This window comes from Bufo gargarizans, chromosome 2 (assembly GCF_014858855.1).
Source record: "Bufo gargarizans isolate SCDJY-AF-19 chromosome 2, ASM1485885v1, whole genome shotgun sequence".
Lineage (NCBI taxonomy): Eukaryota > Metazoa > Chordata > Amphibia > Anura > Bufonidae > Bufo > Bufo gargarizans.
Window position 1 is genome coordinate 177,763,437 of NC_058081.1, and position 21,851 is coordinate 177,785,287.

At 45.1% G+C, this 21,851-nt stretch overlaps 1 protein-coding gene across 8 annotated transcripts in view; it reads left to right on the forward strand.

The window, feature by feature from the left end:
• Positions 1 to 21,851, forward strand: part of TJP1 (tight junction protein 1) — a 232,407-nt gene that overhangs the window by 140,089 nt on the left and 70,467 nt on the right. For 7 of the 8 annotated variants that reach the window (XM_044279722.1, XM_044279723.1, XM_044279725.1 and 4 more), the window contains one exon: positions 16,906 to 16,962. In XM_044279722.1, coding sequence (XP_044135657.1) covers positions 16,906 to 16,962 — 57 coding nt within the window. Of the gene's footprint in view, positions 1 to 16,365; positions 16,458 to 16,905; positions 16,963 to 21,851 lie in introns of those variants that run through there. The other variant, XM_044279728.1, reaches the window with a different exon arrangement.

Below are 21,851 nucleotides of genomic sequence, written 5' to 3' on the forward strand. Positions count from 1 at the left end.
ATCCGAGGCGCAGTTTTGGCGGCTCTGATGCGGACCCATTCACTTTAATGGGGCCGCAAAAGATGCGGACAGCACTCCGTGTGCTGTCCGCATCCGTGGCCCCGCTAAAAAAAATGACATGTCCTATTCTTGTCCGCGCTTTGCGGACAAGAAAAGGCATTTATATTGCCGGCGCCCGTTCTGTTCCGCATATTGCGGAAGGCAACACAGGCGGCTTCCGTTTTTTGCAGAACCGCGGTTTGCGGACCTAAACAACAGAACGGTTGTGTGCATGAGGCCATACTAAGGGTACTTTCACGCTTGTGTTGCTGGATCCGGCAATCTGTATGCAAACGGAAACCATTTGTAGACAGATCCGGATGTGGATCCGTCTCACAAATGCATTGCAATACCGGATCCATCTCTCCGGTGTCATCCGGAAAAAGCAGGTCCGGTATTTATTCTTTTACATTTTTAAAGGTCTGCGCATGCGCAGACTGGATCTGTCAATGCGGTAATTTTAATGGCCTCATGCACACTGCCGTTGTTTTGGTCCGCATCTGAGCCGCAGTTTTGGCGGCTCGGATGCGGACCCTTTCACTTCAATGGGGCTACAAAAGATGCGAACAGCACTCTGCATGCCCATTGCAGGCTGTCCGCGAAATTATAGAACATCTCCTATTGTCTGCATTATGGACAAGGACTGTTCTATAAGCGGCCGGCTGTTCTGCAAAATGCACAGTGCACACAGCTGGTATCTGTGTTTTACGAATCCGTAATTTACAGACCGCAAAAACGGCTACGACCGTGTGCATGAGCCCTTAGGCTGGGTTCACATCACACATTTTTATCTTGCGTTTAACATGTACAATATATAATGTATGTATAATAGTTTAAACGGATGCCTCTGACTATTGTGTCACAGTCGTTCCATTGTAAAGGAACGTATATATTACTGTGTATGGAAAAGTGTAGAGTACGAAGGTTCTGAATCTTTTTTTTTCCTAACGTATACGTTAAAAGTAGGGCAAAAGCCTGATGTGAACCCAGCCTGACTGACATTTTGTGACCTGTAATCGGATTCTGCCTGACGAGTGCTTCTCCTTTGTCGGCACGTTACTTTCCTAGTTTCCACTCCACCTCTTCGGTAGTAAGTTAGAGTTTTTGGATGACAGGGTGCTGTTTTTAGTGTGGTGTCACTGCAGGCTTGTAGTTTTAATCTTCTGCAGGAATGTGGGAGATGACCTTCATTGCTAGAACAAGTGGAAAGATGAGGGACTGAGGCAGCTTGTCAGTTCTGACATCCAGTTGCATTGCACATTGAAAAATGCTTGAAGAAATGCTGTATTATGTATATGGCCATGACACGTCTTGCTCCGCATCCCAGGACGCTGCTTGCAGCACTTTTGTGTGCGTCATGGGAAGGCAAGGAAATGAACGGAATGCATTCTGGTGCGCTCCGTTCCCTTCAGCTCAGTTTTGTCCCCTCTGACAATGAATGAGGACAAAACTGAAGCGTTTTCCCCCCGTTATTGAGATCCTATGACTTATCTCAATACTGGAAAGGGAAACCGCCAGTGTGAATGTAGCCTTAGCTGCATACAGCCAAACTCTCCTTCATGGTTCTGCACGTTTTAAGTCCACAAATAGGAGATCCTTGAAGAATTTTCCCACTGCTAATCTTGATGACAAGAGCCGGGCCTCCAGTGACATTCTTGCATAGGGCACACAGGAAGTAACAGACATGTATGGGTCAGTGTGCTATTGGTGTTATACCACACACAAGTTTCATCTGGATGAGAAGATCATGTACCTGGGACACATCCGTGTAGCAGAATCAAGGCTCTGCGTGGTCAGAGAAACGGGTGCAGCGTGCATTTCTTTACATTAATAACAGTAACATGAGCGGACACAAGCGCAGGCAGCTCGGGAATGGATTACTGACAGGAAATATTTGATTTGGGATCTGTTAAATGAGTTACGTAACATACTTCTGCTGCATTCCTCAGGAGAGACCTATTTACATTCTGGTGTCCTGTCCAGCTCGGGATTAAACCTGCCCAAGGATCTGAGCATATCTCCAGCTACACGTGTGTTTTAGATGGCTTCTCCTGTTGTAAATCAAGTCTCTAATGCACTGCGCCTTAATCCCTTACCATTGTAAAAGCTGAAGGTCACTGTCATGTAACGACTTCTCTGCTTTAGGGCTCATGCACACGACCGTATGTATTTTGCGGTCTGCAAAAAACAAATCCACAAAATATACGGATGACATCTGTGTGCATTCCGTATTTTGCGGAACAGAACAGCTGGCCCTTCATAGAACAGTACTATCCTTGTCCGTAATGCGGACAATAATAGGATATGTTCTATTTTTTTTTTTTTGCGGAATGGAAATACAGACATACGGAAAAACAGAATGCACACAGAATAACTTTGACCCATTGACGTGTAAGGTTCTGCATATGGTCTGCAAAAAAAAGGGAAGGGACACGGAAAGAAAATACGTTTGTGTGCATGAGCCCTTAGGGCTTGTGCACACGACTGTGTCTGTTTTTGTGGTCTGCAAAACACGGTTACCAGCTGAGTGCATGCCGCCATTTCATTTTCAACTCCAGCAGAAATGTCCTGTCCTTGTCCACAAATCTTTTTTGTGGAACGGACATACAGATGCGAACAGCACAGGTTTTGCTGTCGGCTTCTTTTGCGGTCCCATTGAAATTAATGGGTCTACATCAGCAAAAAATGCAGATCAAACATATGGTTGTGTGCACGAGGCCTTAGATACAATCTTGGGTTAAGATTTTTAGTCTAACTAAATTGTGAGAACAAGGGTTAACTTCATGCTCATGAAACAGCTGAGACACCATTGTACTACCGGTCGAGTCGCATTATTATGACCACTTCTTAATTTCAACATCGGAAGTGCGTAGCTCATGAAGAATTTCCCGTCCCGTGAGCTGGCTTGTAGGTATGTAAAGGTGTGTGATAGGATGTCTGCACACATAGCCCTCACCGCTATAAGGGGTAATATGTCAGAGTTGTAAAATGGCATGATTATTGGCTTTCAGACCAAGGTGGCAGCATTTCTGAAATAGCGCAGTTTGTGAACTGTTCTATGCGCTGCTGTGGTGAAAGTGTAGCGTGAGTGGACAGATGATGTGGACACTGCAGAGCACTACGAGCCATTGATGTGAGAGGTGAACATTGTCTATGAATGTGTACTAGAGAGGACAGACATGTCACAGTGGAGCTTCTCTCCACCATAATGAACCAGGGGCTACCAGACATGTCTAAAATAACATTTCAGTGAATCTTGCTGCACATGAGGCTCCAAAGCAGATGGACGGGCCCTGCACCTCTGCTAATGAAGTTGCATTGGTTGGAAGAGCATGGCCAAGGCTTTAAAATACTACCCTGGCCCCTAATTCCTCAGACATGAACCCAACTGAACATCTGTGGGATCACCTTGATCGTGGTGTTCGCTCTATGGATCCTCCCTCACGCACCCTCCAGCACCTGTGGGATGCACTGCAGTCAGCATGGCTCCAGATACCTGTGACAACCTACCAGGACCTTCCTGAGTCTCTCCCAGCCCATCTGCCTGCTGTCCATGCTGCACACGGCAGTGTCTGTCCGTTTTTGCAGCCCGTATGTGGGACCATTCACTTCAATGGGGCCCAACAAATGGAATTGGCTCTGTGTGCATTCTGCTTCATATTTGTCCGTTCTGCAAAAAAAAAAAAAATAGAACATGTCCTATTATTGTCCGCATTACGTTCTATTAGGGGCCAGCTGTTCCATTTCACAAAATGCACAAGGATGTCGTCCACATTTTTTGCAGGTTCGTGTTCTGCGGCACCCAAAATACATACGGTGGTGTGCATGAGCCCTTATTCTGGATATTAGCTGATGGTCATAATAATGTGACCTAACTGTGTACATTGTGTAAAATCTACGCTGCAGAAATGATTTGATGTCCGTGGATTTCATGGTTTGCAGTGCAGTAGGAGACTGGTCTGGGAAGATCCACAGCATATGCTCAATTCCATACATTTTCATACTGGTATTCTAAACCTATTCGTGTAAATTCTACTGTATTTTCATGCAGAATCTGCAAGAAATGTACCAAATCTGTGTGCCTGCGGATGTCTTTAGTACAGGACACAATGAAAATGCTGCGTTATAATGTGTGACTGTTACATTGTGCCAGAACTGTGCTGTGACACTACTCCTAAGTCTGCTTCACTATATATCTAGGGTAAATGTGGCCATACACCATAGACTATGTGCAGTCCTGCAGGAGCCTCCGCCATGGATTCCAGCACAATTAAACGATCTAGTGATTCTGGTTTTCTTTTTCCTACGCCAGAACAGAATATCGGAATTTAGATGCAAGTGCACACCTAGCTGTAGATAGATGTTACATGAGACGGCTATTTCCCCCGTGCACGTGGTGGTGTATTTCCCTTGAGAACAAATGATTGACATCTGCCATTAAAGAGTCAGGTCACCTCACTACACATCAGATGGTCTTGTGAAACTTGGTGGGTTCGGCCCACATTTGTCTAACCCTTTTGGCTATAGTTATACCGCTGACAGAACATTTCAGGCCTCCTTTTAATTAGAATTTAGAACGTATTTGGTCTAGTGCCGCAGATCTGCGCTTCTGAAATGTGCTTAATGTAATATTGTGTGAGGTTCTCCTGGGATCTTGTCCTGTAGGTTCTCTTTCACGTTACAAGTGAGCACATCTTTCTTTGTCATTCTGGTTTGCTCAGTGGTGTGTAGATGAAATATTAGGCACGCTGCCAAGAGGAATTTCAGGTGGGAAAACAAGCGGCTGAACGTTACAGACTCTGGAAATGGAATAAATGGCAGGCGTGGAAGGAGTTGGCATCATCCAGAAAGTACGTGTGGACATTATGATATACTGAATATTGTTATATTGTCTACTGCTCCAGGTCTTGACTCATAGGAAGCTGATGGCTGCACTTAAGGGGGAACCCTTCAATTATCCTGCTTCAGGTTGTCACACTGGGCCAGTCTTCAGTGACACTGCTAGAGTCCTTCCATTCTCATGTATCCTACACCAGGGGTGCGCAGCCTTTTCTGATCTGAGGGACCATACTGTCAAACTGAAACCGTAAAACTAAAAAGGACATAATCATGTATAGCATATAAAAAACATGCACCATAAATGTCTGACATGTGCGGGTTCCTCTTCTGGCACTCCATTCACTTGGTAGAATGAGCGTCCCCTTCTTTCCCAATCAGAGAGGACACCTTGCGTGAGGCTCTCTCCATTTATAGATGATGGGTGTTGTGATCACAGCCTAGCATTTCACACACCCATAAACCTAAAAATGGAAAAAAATGCCATCTGTAACTCATGTGCCCCTTTTCTGGAGTGCGGAACAGAGAACCCATTCTCCTGATGTATGAGGGACCCAGAGATGGCTACAGGTAAAACTCGAAAAAATAGAATATTGTGCAAAAGTTCATTTATTTCAGTAATGCAACTTAAAGGGAACCTGTCACCGGTTTTTAACTATAAGAATCGTCGACATCCCAAGATAGTTCTCCCCCACCCTAGTCATAACAGGGTTTTTTATTTTAAACACCTCCAAGTACTTTTACAGTCCACTTTAGCTTTTTTCAAGTTATGTAAATTAAATGCTTACCTCATCACTTCCCATTCCTAACCCCACCTCCCGTCGAGTGACAGAATCTAAAGATCCTACCCTCCTCCCTCGCATGTGCAGAACCAGTCTAGAATGTTTGCGCTTACGAAGATATAGCGCTATATTCTAGATCTTCGCGAATTCTCGAAGTGCCAATATTCGTGATAAAAATTCACGATTAGAATATTCAGGCTTCATCTCGCACTGATCATATAATGTATACTGCGCAGCTGCGAGACTTGGAAGAGAAGGGGTGGAGACGAGCAATCGTAGAGAGAGGGTGTGTCTTATTCGTTTGTGGGCGTGGCTGGACTCAGAGTCAGAGAACGTTTTTTTTCTTTGAACTGATAGTTCATTCAGAATTGATTTTAATATCATTAATAATGTATTTATAGAAAAGTGAGGGGATAAATAGGCTTAGAAAGTGATCACAATATTCTAATTTTAAAGGAAAAGGTTCAATATTCTAGGCTCAAAGTGTTACACTCTAGTCAGCTAACTAATTCATATCCCCTGAGCAAAGGGGACCTGAGATTCATAAGCTGTAAGCCATAATCATCCAAATTATAACAAATAAAGGCTTGAAATATCTCGCTTTCCATGTAATGAGTCTATCTCCTCTGTTAGTTTCACCTTTTAAGCTGCATTACTGAAATAAATGAACTTTGCACAATAGTCTAATTTTTCGAGTTTCACCTGTACATAGTGGACCATTAGTCTCTGTTAACCACACACAGACAATTCTATGTCCAGATTGCTGGGGCCACACAGATTGGCATAGCGGGGCGCATGTGGCCCCTGGGACGCACTACTACTGACTGTCTCTAAGTTCTCACAGAGTGCTTTGTGCGGCTCCGTCGCTGTACACAGATGCTGAGGAGGTATAAAGCTATGGCTCAGCACTTTGTGTCCATGCTGTCAGTGTAGGTTGGAGCTGTCATCTGGATGCCGTTTGATGTTCCTCCTCCGCCTCTGGACAGCACGGAGCATATATGTTTTTAGACTTGACACTCGGCCTCGGTCAGTTGCTCTCCAGTGCTAGCGGCCCTGTCGGCTTTCATTGAGGTTGCTTTCATGATGTCTGTGTCCAGCTTGAACTGCAAAAGTAACACATTGGAAATTATGCTAAAAACTTAATGCAAATGTGACCTGTCCATCTAAGGCTACTTTCACACTGGTGTTTTTGGCTTTCTGTTTGTGAGATCCGTTCAGGGCTCTCACAAGCGGTCCAAAACGGATCAGTTTAGCCCCAATGCATTCTGAATGGATAAGGATCCGCTCAGAATGCATGTTTGCCTCAGTTTAGCCTCCATTCCGCTCTGGAGGCGAACACCAAAACGCTGCTTGCGGAGCCAAACGGATCCGTCCAGACTAACAATGTAAGTCAATGGGGACGGATTCGTTTTCACTGACACAATATGGTGCAATTGAAAACTGATCAGCCTCCCATTAACTTTCATGGTAATGCAAACTGATCCATTCTGAACGGACACAAGTGTTTGCATTATAGGTGCGGATCCGTCCTAATGCAGGTGTGAAAGTAGCCTAACGGTAAATCTTTGTGGCTGGTTTTGGCCCCTGTATCCCTGGTCGGTGTAGCTGGAGAGGCATCTGCTTCCTTTCTGTACCTGGGATTCTGTGACGGTAAACCCGCACTGATAACAGAATTTCTGGCTGGTCACATGTACCCACCATGCCAGTGACTTGAATAATTTCCCGGAAGACTGATGAATCACTGAGAGAATCTGTGGGAGATAAAGCCTGGTAGATGACGGCGTCTGCTTGTCACTGCCCTGCTACTAAAGCCTTTATAAGGATGAAATCACTTCAGTATTGTAGAAACCGACGCTGGTTACACAAGGTCGAGGTCATCGTGTGGTTTTCGTGCAGCCTTGGATAGAATTAAAAGACTTTTACTAATCTCAAAGCTTTTCTTTCCTCATTTGAATCCATTCACAATTCACAAGAATTGCAGCAACGTTCAATGTGTGAATTGGGTTATAGTGTGATTGTTGCAGTGGTGGAAAACTGAGGAGGCCAAATGTTACATCTGTACTTCAGTGAGATTCACTATCTCATAACTAACATCTCGCCTACACAGTGGTGATCCTGGGCAGCGATGCCCATCGCACAAGCAAACATTGCTCTGTAGTAGTACTGCATTGAACGGAAAGGCTCCAAGTTGCCACAAACCCAGAATTGCAAAACAAAAGCAGCTGAGTTATATATTTAGATATATAGAGATGAGGTACAAGTAAGGCCTCTTTCACATGACCATATGGCTTTTTCAGTGTTTTGCGGTCTGTTTTTCATGGATCCGTTGTACCGTTCTTTGTTTCTGTTGTGTTTCTGTTTTTCCGGTCCGTTTTTCCGTATGGCATATACAGTAATTACATAGAAAAATTGGGCTGGACATAATGTTTTCAATAAATGTTTTTTTTTTTTTGTTGCGGATCCATTGACTTGATTGGAGCCACGGAACGTGATTTGCGGGCAATAATAGGACATGTTCTATCTTTCAGCGGAACGGAAATACGGAAATGAAATGCATATGGAGTACATTTTTTTGAGGAACCATTGAAATGAATGGTTCTGTATACGGAATGCAAAAGAGTCCTAAGGGAGAGATCTGCTCCTGGTTTTGGCTCCGAATCACTGATGGAAATCACTGACGTGTGAATAAGGCCTTAGGCTAAATTCCCACTTGCGGCAGAGTGATCCGAAAAGCTGTTCCGTCGCTGGCACTGCCTGATGGCATTTGTAAGACTGATCAGGATCCTGATCAGTCTGAAAAATCCCCGTTCAGTCAGAAAAATACATTGAAATGCCGTATCCGTCTTTCTGGTCTCATCCGGCAAAACGGATCCGGCGTTTATTTTTTTTTCACCTTTTTTTTGACAGATCCGGCATTCAGGCAAGTCTTCAGTTTTTTGGGCTGGAGATAAAACCGTAGCATGCAGCGGTTTTATCTTTTGCCTGATCAGTCAAAAAGACTGAACTGAAGACATCCTGATGCATCCTGAACGGATTAGGGCTCTTTCACACTTGCGTTCTTGTCTTCCGGCATAGAGTTCCGTCGTCGGGGCTCTATGCCGGAAGAATCCTGATCAGTTTTATCCTAATGCATTCTGAATGGAGTGAAATCCGTTCAGGATGCATCAGGATGTCTTCAGTTCCGGAACGGAACGTTTTTTGGCCAGAGAAAATACTGCAGAATGCTGTGCTTTTTGCTCTGGCCAAAAATCCTGAAGACTTGCCGCAAGGCCGGATCCGGAATTAATGCCCATTGAAAGGCATTGATCTGGATCCGGCCTTAAGCTAAACGTCGTTTCGGCGCATTGCCGGATCCGACGTTTAGCTTTTTCTGAATGGTTACCATGGCTGCCGGGACGCTAAAGTCCTGGCAGCCATGGTAAAGGGGAGCGGGGGAGCAGCATACTTACTGTCCGTGCGGCTCCCAGGGCGCTCCAGAGTGACGTCAGGGCGCCCCAGGCGCATGGATGACGTGATCGCATGGCACGTCATCCATGCGCATGAGGCGCTCTGACGTCACTCTGGAGCGCCCCGGGAGGCGCGCGGACTGTAAGTATACCGCTCCCCGCTCCTACTATGGCAACCAGGACTTTAATAGCGTCCTGGCTGCCATAGTAACACTGAACGCATTTTGAAGACGGATCCGTCTTCAAATGCTTTCAGTTCACTTGCGTGTAATTCCGGCAAGTGGAGTACACGCCGGATCCGGACAACGCAAGTGTGAAAGAGGCCTTACTCTCCATTCAGAATGCATTAGGATAAAACTGATCAGTTATTTTCCGGTATAGAGCCCCTAGGACGGAACTCTGTGCCGGAAAAGAGTAACGCTAGTGAAAGTACCCTAAGGCTGGGTTCACATGTATCACTTGAGTCCAGATTACACCAGTGGTTTATGAAGACCATAAAAACTGTTGGATCTTGCTTAGAATAATGACAAAGATTTTATTTTTATTTTTTGCCTTTTAGAATAACTTCCTCCATATACAGTTATACCCAGATTGATTGCATACTGCTATATTGCCTTCAGATACTTATGAAATAAGTAAGGTGAGCCGTCAAAAGTACAGTTAATGTATCCTGCACATATACAGCACCCCATAACAACCAGTCGGGGTGCACAGTCCTACTGTGGTGACGACGCAGTTTCCTTCAGCAAAGCGCAACATCAGAGTCCAGGGCTAACTGAGCTGATGTATTCTAGGATACAGAGAGTACAGCAGTGGAGCAGGGGGATCCGGAAAATGGCTGAATTATGACAATATAAAATTATAAAAGTTCCGTAGGCGGCGCTCACCTGGTCAGTCTTGCAGTGAAAGCATGGACGGTGCTTGGAAGGGGCACCAGTTGCAAACCATATAAAAACAATACGGGATGTCCAGCTTCCAAAAAAGACGTTGTTCTTTATTCCAAAATGACATAGGAAAAAAACAATCCAACACGGCAAGCAGGTCTACATGTTTCGGATGCTCTAAGGCCTCTTTCACACGACCGTTTTTTTTTTCCGTTTTGCGGGCCGTTTTTTGCGGTCCGTATACGGTCCGTATACGGAACCATTCATTTCAATGGTTCCGCAAAAAAAACGGAATGTACTCCGTGTGCATTCCGTTTCCGTTTTTCCGTTTTTCCGTTCCGTTTAAAGATAGAACATGTCCTATATTTGGCCGCAAATCACGTTCCGTGGCTCCATTAAAGTCTATGGGTCCGCAAAAAAACGGAATGCATACGGAAATGCATCCGTATGTCTTCCGTATCCGTTCCGTTTTTTGCGGAACCATCTATTGAAAATGTTATGCCCAGCCCAATTTTTAATATGAAATTACTGTATACTGTATTTGCCATACGGAAAAACGGAACGGAACAACGGAACGGAAACGGAACCACAACGGAAGCAAAAAACTGAACAACGGATCCGTGAAAAACGGACCGCAAAACACTGAAATGGACATACTGTCGTGTGAAAGAGGCCTAATACTGATCCTTGTTTATTTGGTGTCATGAATAAGGATCAGTATTAGAGCATCCGAAACATGTAGACCTGCTTGCCGTGTTGGATTGTTTTTATCCTGTGTCATTTTGGAATAAAGAACGTCTTTTTTGGAAGCTGGACATCCCGTCTTGTTTTTATATGGAAAACAATATAAAATGTATGGTTTGTATTTCATAAAGTACAGTATGTAAGGTCTGTGTGAACCATGCAGTCTACACAGAAGCCTGGTGTAACCCGTATAACAACTCAGACCTATAAAACCTGATACCGACACTTGCAGTTTGACCACATGTGGCGTTTGCTAATAAAACTCCAGCTTACGTTCTGACCTTGGTGTGTTGGCCTACTTTCATTAATGTGGATTACCAAACATTGGAGGAGTAGCCATAGATGTCTATTAGGAATTAATCCTGCTGTCAGACTGATTTTCAGACCTTTTATGAGCTTGTTAGCCGTGTGTATCGGTAGAGGTTGCCTCCTGCGCAGGACTGTGTGCACTGTAGGTCAGCAATACGTGAAAAGTACACAGCCATGATATACTCCGTAATGCAGTCAGTGTTGTGTATTGGGAGTAGCGTATCTCAGCGTATTCCTCAGTAGAAGCCCTGAAATTGGGACTTGTGCTTTTCCCCAGGGGGGTGCACTCGGGATTCCATACTAGTCTGCCATTTAGTGTTTGTAATGGTATTGTGTAGATTATCCAAACACAAATCATTACTGTACAAATTCGCGTAGATACTGTGAACATGGTCCCGTCCCATTTGGCTTCTGAAGGTCCTTTTTTTCACTCACAGATAATCTGCCTGTAAGGGTCCATTCACACGTCCGCATCCGTTCCACAATATCTAGAACGGGTGCTGACCCATTCATTCTCTATGGGGCAGGAATGGATGCTGAGAGAACACCATCTGCTCTCCGCATCCGCATTTCCGGAGCTTGGCCCCACAAAAAAAATTTAACATGTCCTATTCTTGTCCGCAATTGCAGACAAGAATAGGCAGTTCTATAGGGGGTGCCGGCCGGGTGTATTGTGGATCCGCAATACACTACGGACGTGTGAATGGACCCTAAGTGAGTGGTGATTGAGTACATTTGCACATGGCAATCATTGTGTTGTATGCAGTTGCTCGTCCACAGGCATTCCTTCCAAATAAGTGGCTGCTCGTTAGTGGAGGTGAAGATCTGTATTCACATGCAGCGATTTCCTCCACTGTATGGGAACAAGCAATGACTGCTGTTATCACTCGTCCCCATACAGAATCATTGGGACTAATTTACCGATTAGGAGTAAAATTAGACTGGCATATTTTATTCAGCTGTCTTTCTTTTGCCGATTGTTTATTAATAGTCGCACAGCGGTTGATGAATTACACTAGACGTATTAGTCTGACCTCTGGTGGTTGTTTTTCAGTAGGACAGGTTCATATTCAGTTAGACTGGTCTAATTTATTTGTTCATGAAAAAAGTTCAATTTGTGCAGAGAAGAGTCTCCCGGAAAGTGCGACTTTTAATGCAAAAAAAAAAAAGTCGCACTTAACCACTGACAACGGTCAAATAAAAGTACGCCAGCCCTGGAGTAGAAATTAAACAGTTTTTTTGTGACAAATTCAGGTACAAAAAAAAGCACACCTACATAAATAGGACGGGAGAAAAGGCTAAAAAGTTCTGAATTAGTCAAAAAAATATCAAAATTGGCGAATGAGGTGCAAAAGCCTCCAAAACGGGCAAAACTTTAGAAGTAAATGCGACTAAAAAAATACCTGTCTAAAACCGCATTTATTTTTTTTAACTATAAACAGGTGCGAACACTATATAAAATGATATCGAAATGATTATTGAGGTGTCCGCATGTAAGATCATTTCACCCGATGAAGGAGCGTTTTGCTTGGTCAGCGGGTGATCTGCGGCACCTTTACATAGGCAGAGTGTCTGGAACGAGAGTTTAACCTACGATATACAAGTAATCACGCCCAGTCTTTGTAACATTTGCTGTAAGAACTAAACAATAAGGTCACTTTCACGTAGTCAATGTTTGGTCAGTGATTTCCATCACTGATTCTGAGCCAAGACCAGGAGTGGAGGCCACACAGACATAAGGTATAGGGCTTATTCAGACAGCCGTATGCTGTCCGCAAAAAATGCGGATCTGTTTTTTCACGGATTAGATGCAAACCTACTCGCTTCTATGTGGCCCTTTTCTTCCTTTCTACAGCTCCGCAAAATAAACAAATCTTGTCCTATACTTCTCAGTGAAAAGGACGTGGCCCCATTGAAGTCTATGGGTCCGAAAAAATGCAGAATGTCATCAGTTTTTTTGGCTGACATGCTGAACTGTCCACAGAAAAAACGGATCCACATTTTTAAGAACAGCATACTGCCGTCTGAATGAGCCCTAAGGGAAAGATTTGTTTTTTTGACTCGTTCCTGGTTTTGGCTCACAATCACTGACCGCTCAGACTATCAATAGTCCTTTTTTCAGGGGGAAAAATCTCTAGTTTCTGTATTCCCTATTATTTAATTATTTTTGTTTATATAGCGCTGACATATTCTACTGCATTTTTATTTTAATTTTTTTTAAGAGCTTATCACTCGCTGTCCCCAGTGGCGCTCACAATTGGGGATGAGCGAATCGACTTTGGATGAAACATCTGAAGTCGATTCGCATAAAAGTTTGTTAGAATACTGTACGGAGCGAGCGCTCTGCACAGTATTAGAATGTATTGGCTCCGACGAGCCTAAGTTATTACTTTGCGAAGTCTTGTGAGACTTTGGGTAATAATTTCAGAAATCAATTTCTACTGTTAAAAAAACTTTTACCGACCTCGGGTTCGGCCTCCCTATCAATGTGGTAGGAAACCGGAGTAACCGGGGCAAAGCCACGAACACTGGGAGAACATAAAGGCTACCGGCACACATTCTGGATTACAGACACTTTTTCTGTACAGATTCTCATGGTCATACGGCACCAGCAATGTGTGTGAGATTAGACAAATCTCATGTAGACTTTACTTTTTCTTTCCATGCAGAAACTGACCTGCAGTGTGAATTTTGAACTCCACAGAAGGTCAATTCTTTGTGCTGTTCTATTGTGCTGGTTTCACCTTTTTCAATGCAAGGGTGAGATCTGCTGCAAAACCGCAAGTAACTCGTGGTTTTGGTGTGGAATTTGTGCAGAATTTCTGTAAAACAGCGCACACCTGTGTGCAGGTTGCCAAAAACTCCATGCAGATGTTGCCCCTGGTTGGATGCAAACCCAGGGTGCTGTAAGGCACGAAGTTGCCCTTTGTTATGACTGAGGTGTAGGGCTGCAGCTAACAATTATTCTAGTAATCAAGTATTCTATCGATTTTTATTTTTTTACGATTAATCGAGTACTCTAATAAGAAAAAATGAATTAATAGACTGTTTTCCTTTATAAAAACTCATCAGACCCCCTGCCATCAGTCCCCAACACCCTTCGTTCCCCCCTGTGCAATCAGCCCAAGTGCATCAGTTCCACCCAGTGCCATCTCCCCTACTGTTCCTCCTGACACCCGGAGTGCACAGCCTCATTGGTTGCTATGATGCTGTGCACTCCGGGTACCCAGAATTAGTCGCACCAACTTACCTTTCCAGCAGGGGCGCCGCCGACACTCCATCGTTCCGCTCTGCGTCTGACGTCACACAGTGCGTCAGGTCATGGTGTGCATATGTCAGGAGGTCAGTGCAGCACGGAACCATGGATGTGCTATGGGGTGTCCGGGGGCCCCCTGCTGGAAAGGTGAGTATTGCGGCCCAGCGGGAGACCACGGAGTGGGAGTAATAGCAAGCGCTTCACTCCTGCTCCGTGGTCACGTGACACAAATGAATCTTCGATGCAAAAAATGTTTGGGGTGTTGAATGACTCGATTCAATCAAGTAATCGTTTCAGCCCTACTAAGGCTACTTTCACACTTGCGCTTGATCGGATCCGTTCTGAACGGATCCGATCATATTAATGCAGACGGAGGCTCCGTTCAGTACGGATCCGTCTGCATTAATAACTTCGCAATAAATTCGCAAGTGCGCAAGTAGCCTGTGCGGATCCGTTCAGACTTTCAATGTAAAGTCAATGGGGGACGGATCCGCTTGAAGATTGAGCCATATGGTGACATCTTCAAGCGGATCCGTTCCCATTGACTTACATTGTAAGTCTAAACGGATCCGCACGGCCAGGCGGACACCCGAACGCTGCAAGCAGCGTTCAGCTGTCCGCCTGTCCGTGCGGAGGCGAGCGGAGCGGAGGCTGAACGCCGCCAGACTGATGCAGTCTGAGCGGATCCGCATCCATTCAGACTGCATCAGGGCTGGACGGAGGCGTTCGGGTCCGCTCGTGAGCTCTTTCAAACGGAGCTCACGAGCGGACCGACGAACGCTAGTGTGAAAGTAGCCTAAGGTGCACTGTATTGTAGTACAATGTGTCTTCCCAAAAAAAGCACTAAACCATCCACAGGTTGTGTGTGGTATTGAAGCTCCTAGCGATATGCCTCCATTGTCTGTGATGGGAATACCCCTTTAAACCGGATTTAGGACAATAATTCTTGACAAGCAGAGCAGAGAGGAGGATGAGGCATCTCTTTAGCTCAGTGCTCTGAAGTAACTTCTCTTCCTGTGTGATTAGGACAGGTTTTGTATGTACTAATATGATGGCAGCCATATTATTTCTCCTGATTGCTCCCCAGAGAAAACGAGCCACTATAACTAATGAAAGGTATTTGGGAATATATTTAAAATAAAGTAATATTTACGTATTTTCAATTTCTTCATTCCTGGAGAACCCCTTTAAAGATGATATACCGCCGATTGGTTGGAGTCTGAACACTGGGACCACTACCGATATTGAGGGCCCCATCCCACCATCCTGTTGGATAGCGTTACAACTTGGCACAACCCCTTTAATACGACTGCAAATCCTAGTCGGACTGTGGGTGCACTGACTAACTGGATGGCAGGGATCTAGGGTGCTGTTGGTTGTGTCCATCAGTGTTTCATTGTGTATTTCTGTGTTCGGCTGGATTTTTCATTCTGCACAAGTTTATCGGTTCTATTCTGGGAGCAGAAAAATGAACACAAACGCAGCATTGGATAACTGAGGGCGCATTCACACAACTGTATGTATTTAGCAGTCCCCCAAAATACAGATGGCGTCCGTGTTTATTTTTATTTTTTTGCAGCTCCATTATAACAATGCACACGTTCTGTCTTTTTGCGGGGCTGTGGAACACACATACGGGTACGGACATCACACGGAGTGCTGCCCACGTTTTTTGCAGATCCATTGAAATGAATGGGTCTGCATCAGTTACGCAAAAAATACAGTCGTGTGAATGGGGCCTAACGGCAGTAGACTGTCTCCTGCTCATTGGCTATAATGTGTCTGACCTAAAAATGGAGCAAAGTGTCACAAAATCTAAATGCATTGCTTGCAGGTTTATTTGACTGTAGACTTTAATGAAACCGCAGATAACGGTATGTAATATGCTGCGTGTGAATGAGAAGGGGGCATGTCCTAGTGGCCGAGTACTTCGTGCTGCTTGTGTTCACACTGGCACTACTCTGCCCTGTGCCCGTGCGGCTGTGGGCGGGGCTGCGTCCTACGTCACGACGTAGCGCTGGTCTGTACGCGCTGACGTTGGGACGGCGGGCGGGCCTATGGGCGAGCTCCAACCCCTTTCCAAGTGGCCAGTGATTCCCCAGCCTGGAGTACGGGAGAGCAGTGGCGCTTGGAGTTAGGGGCTGAGTCTCCCCGTGCTCTGGTGAGTGTTGTCGCTGCGTTACCGCGCCTGCCCCGCTGCGTTACCGCACTTCCAGCCCTCCGCAGTGTTGTTATTTGTATGATGACTGGGAGGATCTGAGCAGTAAGTCGGCCTTTCAGCTCCTCCCCAGGCTACGCCCAGAACACAGTGAGCGATCGTTATCCGTGCAGTCTTCCCGGTGTGCAGCCCGCCGTGTCTGGGCGAGCAGGGGATGGCATGTAAGAGCCGCAGGGGCACAGCAGTGTGAACAGGCCGGGCTCCTGTCTACACCAGGGCTGCAACCTGTAGCTCTCCAGCTGTTCGGCAACTACAACTGGCATAGCATGCTGGGAGTTGTAGTCTGACAGTGCAGAGCGGAGCTGCTCCTGGTGACCTGTGTACTTATTTATGATGTGTGTGTTGTGTCAGTGCAGGTCAGCACTCACCTGTTTCTTCTTCTCCTCTGCAGAACACTGTAATGGAAGAGACTGCGATATGGGAGCAGCAGACAGTCACACTCCACAGGGTAAGTCAGCCAGCGAGGAGTTAATCCCCCTCTGCAGGACGCAGGATACTGACTGAACAATAGACAAAAGCCAGATGTCAGGAAGCCAACCAGAAGGAAATAGGTTTTGTCATTTTCCTTTTGTCCAAATCAGTTGTAAACTTTGTGTCATTGTCAGCTGGAGCTTAAAAATACGTAGTGGACATTATTAGCGAGTGGTACTAAGACGCCCCGTCCTGCCAAGTAACCAGGATTATCTTGAACTACTGTATTGGCTTCTGTTCAGGCCTCTCTATTGATTATGTTGAGTTGGATAGTCATGGACTGTATATATAGTGATATGCCCGTCTGACAGCGTACACTGGAGTATATATTCTGACCAAGTCAGAGAGGAGCCACGCTTGTTATAGGAAATAGAAATGGTTTCTTCTGTCATGTGCGGAAAACAGACGTGGGAATGGCACAGGACTCGGAGATGTGTAACATAGTAAGACGACGTCCATCCAAACTGGATCCAGAGGAAGGCAAATCCTCCAGTGAGCAAAACTCCATTTTCCTCATCTTAGGGGAAAAATCAGGCAATCAGAATGTCTCCCCGGATCCATGATACTTCTCCAGAAAGCTATAAGTTGTAGTTATTATACTCAGTGGTACTTTACCGCTCTTATAGTTACAGAATCTGTTGGAGAATTCCTTGTTGATGGAGAAGCCTTCTTTCCTCCAGACGCAGAGGATGTCCTCTCGTCACAGTCCTGGGGATAAATAGATGATGGGAGAGATCTCTGTACTGACCCCTGATATATTTATACATTATACATATTAATTAGATCTCCCCTCAGTCGTCTTTTTTTCTAAAGTGAATAACCCTAATTTTGATCATCTTTCAGGGTACTGTAGTCCCCCCATTCCAGTTATTACTTTAGTTGCCCTCCTCTTAACCCTCTCCAGCTCTGCTATGTCTGCCTTGTTGACAGGAGCCAAGAACTGTACACCAGGGAGAATTTATTATGTAACTTGCACCAGTTTTGCACTTACATGTTTTACACCACTATTGTCTTGTTTTGACGAGTGATGGGAGTGGAGGGGCATCTAGAGACTTGACAGATTTACTATAATTTATACCAGAAAATTAGAGCACATAGCTAAACCACCCCTGCACCCTCCTTGTAGTTAAAGATCCAAACTCAGGTCAGCATCAAGTGCTATGACGATTTAAAGGGGTTGGCCACCTTTTTTTTTTTTTTTTAGTGACTCCCCCCGTCCCCCCTCTTAAACAGAAGCTTTCGTACATCACAGCTCCTTCACTCCCAGACCTTGGCTGCCTTGCTCGGGTCTTCCACTGTTAACATCTATTTTGACACTGCCTCAGCCAATTACTAGCTGCAGCAGTGATTGTTCCCCTTGCGTCATGTCAGTTGGTCAAATGAAGCATGGGGGATAGGTTACAGCTGCAGCAGAGTCGGAGCGGATGCTGACAGCGGGGGACCCGAGCAATGCAGCCAGCACCCAGCATAGTGGAGCAGGTAAGTATTCCTCCTTTTGCAGGTCTGCCGACCCCTTTAAGTTTGATTCACCATGGTGGGAGAGCCAGTGTTGTAGTGCCTAAAATGTGGTTATATTATCATATAAAAGTGGCCTAAGGCACAGTCCTAAGTGTATTGGTTGTGATTAATGAAAGCCAATCTTAGGGTGTTATTACATGTGCGGCTGCACCACGCTTACTATTAATTGACATGCCACACCTGAACTGCCCCTGGCACGTCAAAGTGCTGCCCAGCAATTAGCAGTACACATGGTGTGGTACCCATTGCTCTTACTTCACGTAATAGTACGATTACAGGAAGAGGTCTGGTTTTAATGTGAATTTGGGCTCAGATTTCACATTTTGCTTTGCAATAGTGTAAAACATGAAAAGAATGAGTGACTAATATAGTATGTCCTCGATTCTGCCCACCTCTTTGTAAAGCACCGTTCTTTAACATTGTATTATAACTTGTACATTGCTGAGTCTGCACGAAAAAACTCCAACAAGTGCACTGCATGTTTACCTGATAGAAGGGAAAATGCAGGCGGCCGAGCGGTGCTCCTGTGACAGGAACAATGGTTCTATTGTGGCCAATGTCTTTGCAGTTAGTTGTGTGTCATCTAATAAGGTAAGCTCCAGTCTGGCTTTCTAAAGGGCCCTTTACATGGCCTGAGAATCTGCCTGATAATCGCTAACGAGCGGTCTCTCGTTAGCGATATCGAGTGGTATAAAAGTGCTTGTTCATTTGGTAATCACATCATTCATCTGGGCACAAAAATTGTATTTTGCCAGCAGAAGATCGTACTGTGTAAATGGGCTCTGCTGCTGGCAAACAACTAGTCAGTATGGGGACCAGCGATGGCATTAACGACCGCTCCTCCCCATACTGTGGAGGAGATCGCTGCATGTAAGTGTAACAGTCTCCTCCACTGTTGAGCAGGCACTTGCAGGAAGGAACGCTTCCCTCCTGACAATCTGCTGCTGTATCTTCCGGTCTAAAGGAACTTTTAGGTGCAGCCAAACATCTTTGGTGGTGGCCTATCTCCCAAGAGAACAAAATGATCCGCAGCATGTCAATTGCTCGTGTGTATTTTAAGTGTACAAATTGCACAGGGCAATGGCAGGTTTACATGCCCAGTAATCTGCCTGTGTAATGCCTAATTAACACGTCTGTGGAACACAATCCGTGAGATACCGGACTGACATCCTGCTTGGTGCAGGAGCGCACGGCGTCATTGGTTGCTAAGACTCCGTGCGCTTCGTGCCGCCGCTGCTGTACAGCAACCAATGACAGGATGCCAGTCCGGTATCTCACGGACCGTGTTCCACGGATGTGTGAATTAGGCTTAAAGCTGCTTGTTCATTGGGTGAAGTGATCTTTGGTGCAGAGTAGACACCTCGCTTGTCATTTTATCTGCTGGCCAGAAACAATGTATTGGTATGAGGATGAGCGATGGCTGTAGCCATTATTTGCCCTCATGCAGCAGAGGTGATTGCAGTATGTAAATGCAGCTCTTCACCCTTCACAAGCAGGCATTTATCGGGAAAGAAACGTTTCCATCCCAATTAATTATCTGCTTGTCGGCACAGTAGAAATGCGCCTTAAGATATTTAACAAATCTGCAACAAAGTTTGCAGATTTTGGTGAAGAAATGTAGTGAAAACCACAACAAAATCCACATAAACTACACTGCTGTGTTTATGTACTGTCATTTGTATGGGGGCTAAGGGTAGTTTCACACGTGCGGCAGAGTGATCCGGCAAGCAGTTCCTTCACCAGAACTACCTGTCGGATCCGGCAATCTGCATGCAAACGGAAAGCATTTGTAGACAGATCCAGATGCGGATCCGTCTTACAAATGCATTGCAAGAATGGATCCATCTGTCATACGGACAAACTGATCCGTTTATATTTTTTTTTTTCACATTTTTACCGGTCCACGCATGTGTATTTTGAATGCCAAATCCGGCACTAATAAATTCCTATGGAAAAAAAATGCCTGCATTTAGGCAAGTGTTTTGGAATTTTGGCCAGGGATAAAACCGTAGCATGCTGCGGTATTATCTCCGTCCTGAAAAGTAAAAAAGACAAAAAGACTGAACTGAAGACATCCTGAATGGATTGCTCTCCATTCAGAATGCATGGGGATGAAACTGATCAGTTCTTTTCCAGGATTGAGCCCCTAGGGCGAAACTCTATGCTGGAAAAGAATAAGGCTAGTGTGAAAGTACCCTTAATATCAAAGCCTACTGTGTATTTCCAGCATGTCAAAGCCCTGTGCCTGCCAAGTGCAATACATTGTAGAGCGTTTATCAGACGAGCTCTTCCCATATGACTCTAGGAAGCTCATGCACACAGCCAGGACTAAATGCATGACATGGGAGTATTTGGAAACTATGCTTTCAGTGTATAGTGCTAAGGCTTGGTTCACATCACCATTTCAATTCAGCTATTGCAGAATACTGGTACTCCTGGAATCGCATTGGCCCCTTTTTATAGTGAATAAGTCGTGCGCCAGTGTTGCCCAGCATTATAGCTCAATTCGGGACCACTAGTGCAGATTCTGCCAAAAATAGAGGACCATGCAGGACTTCTTTTTTTTGCCCAAAAAAACGCACCTGAATGTGGCTACATTACTGAAGCTCCTTCGACAGGTTTTGGTGTAAAAAAATTAATAAAAAAAACAAACCCCTTTTTGTGACTTTAAACACCCGTGCTACTGAATTTTGTCGCACAGGTGTTTTTACGCAGCCCTTAACATTGGGGAGGTGTAAATTACTATTGAAATCTGCTCCACCAAAGGGCTGCACAGACTGCTGGAGGTTGCATCCACCGGCATTCAAAGACTGGCGTAAAATGCTGGCCTTTGATAAATGACCCCCCAGTATGCAGAAAAAGGAAGCAGCTGCCCGATTGTTTGCGGTGGACGGTAGCACCAGTTTTTATTATCACCCACACTTGAACTATCACAGTATTTATAGCATAAAAGTCATAATACATTACAGACAACAATTAAAAACCTTAAAGGGAACCTGTCTCCGGGAGTTTGTGTAAAGAGCTGAGGACATGGGTTGCTAGATGGCCACTAGCACATCCGCAATACCCAGTCCCCATAGCTCTGTGTGCTTTTATTGTGGAAACAAAAACGATTTGATACATATGCAAATTAACCTGAGATGAGTCCTGTACGTGACTCATCTCACATACAGGACTCATCTCAGGCTAATTTGCATATGTATCAAATCGTTTTTGTTTCCACAATAAAAGCACACAGAGCTATGGGGACTGGGTATTGCGGATGTGCTAGCGGCCATCCAACAACCCATGTCCTCAGCTCTATGCACAAAATCCCGGTGACAGGTTCCCTTTAAAGGCATATGGGAG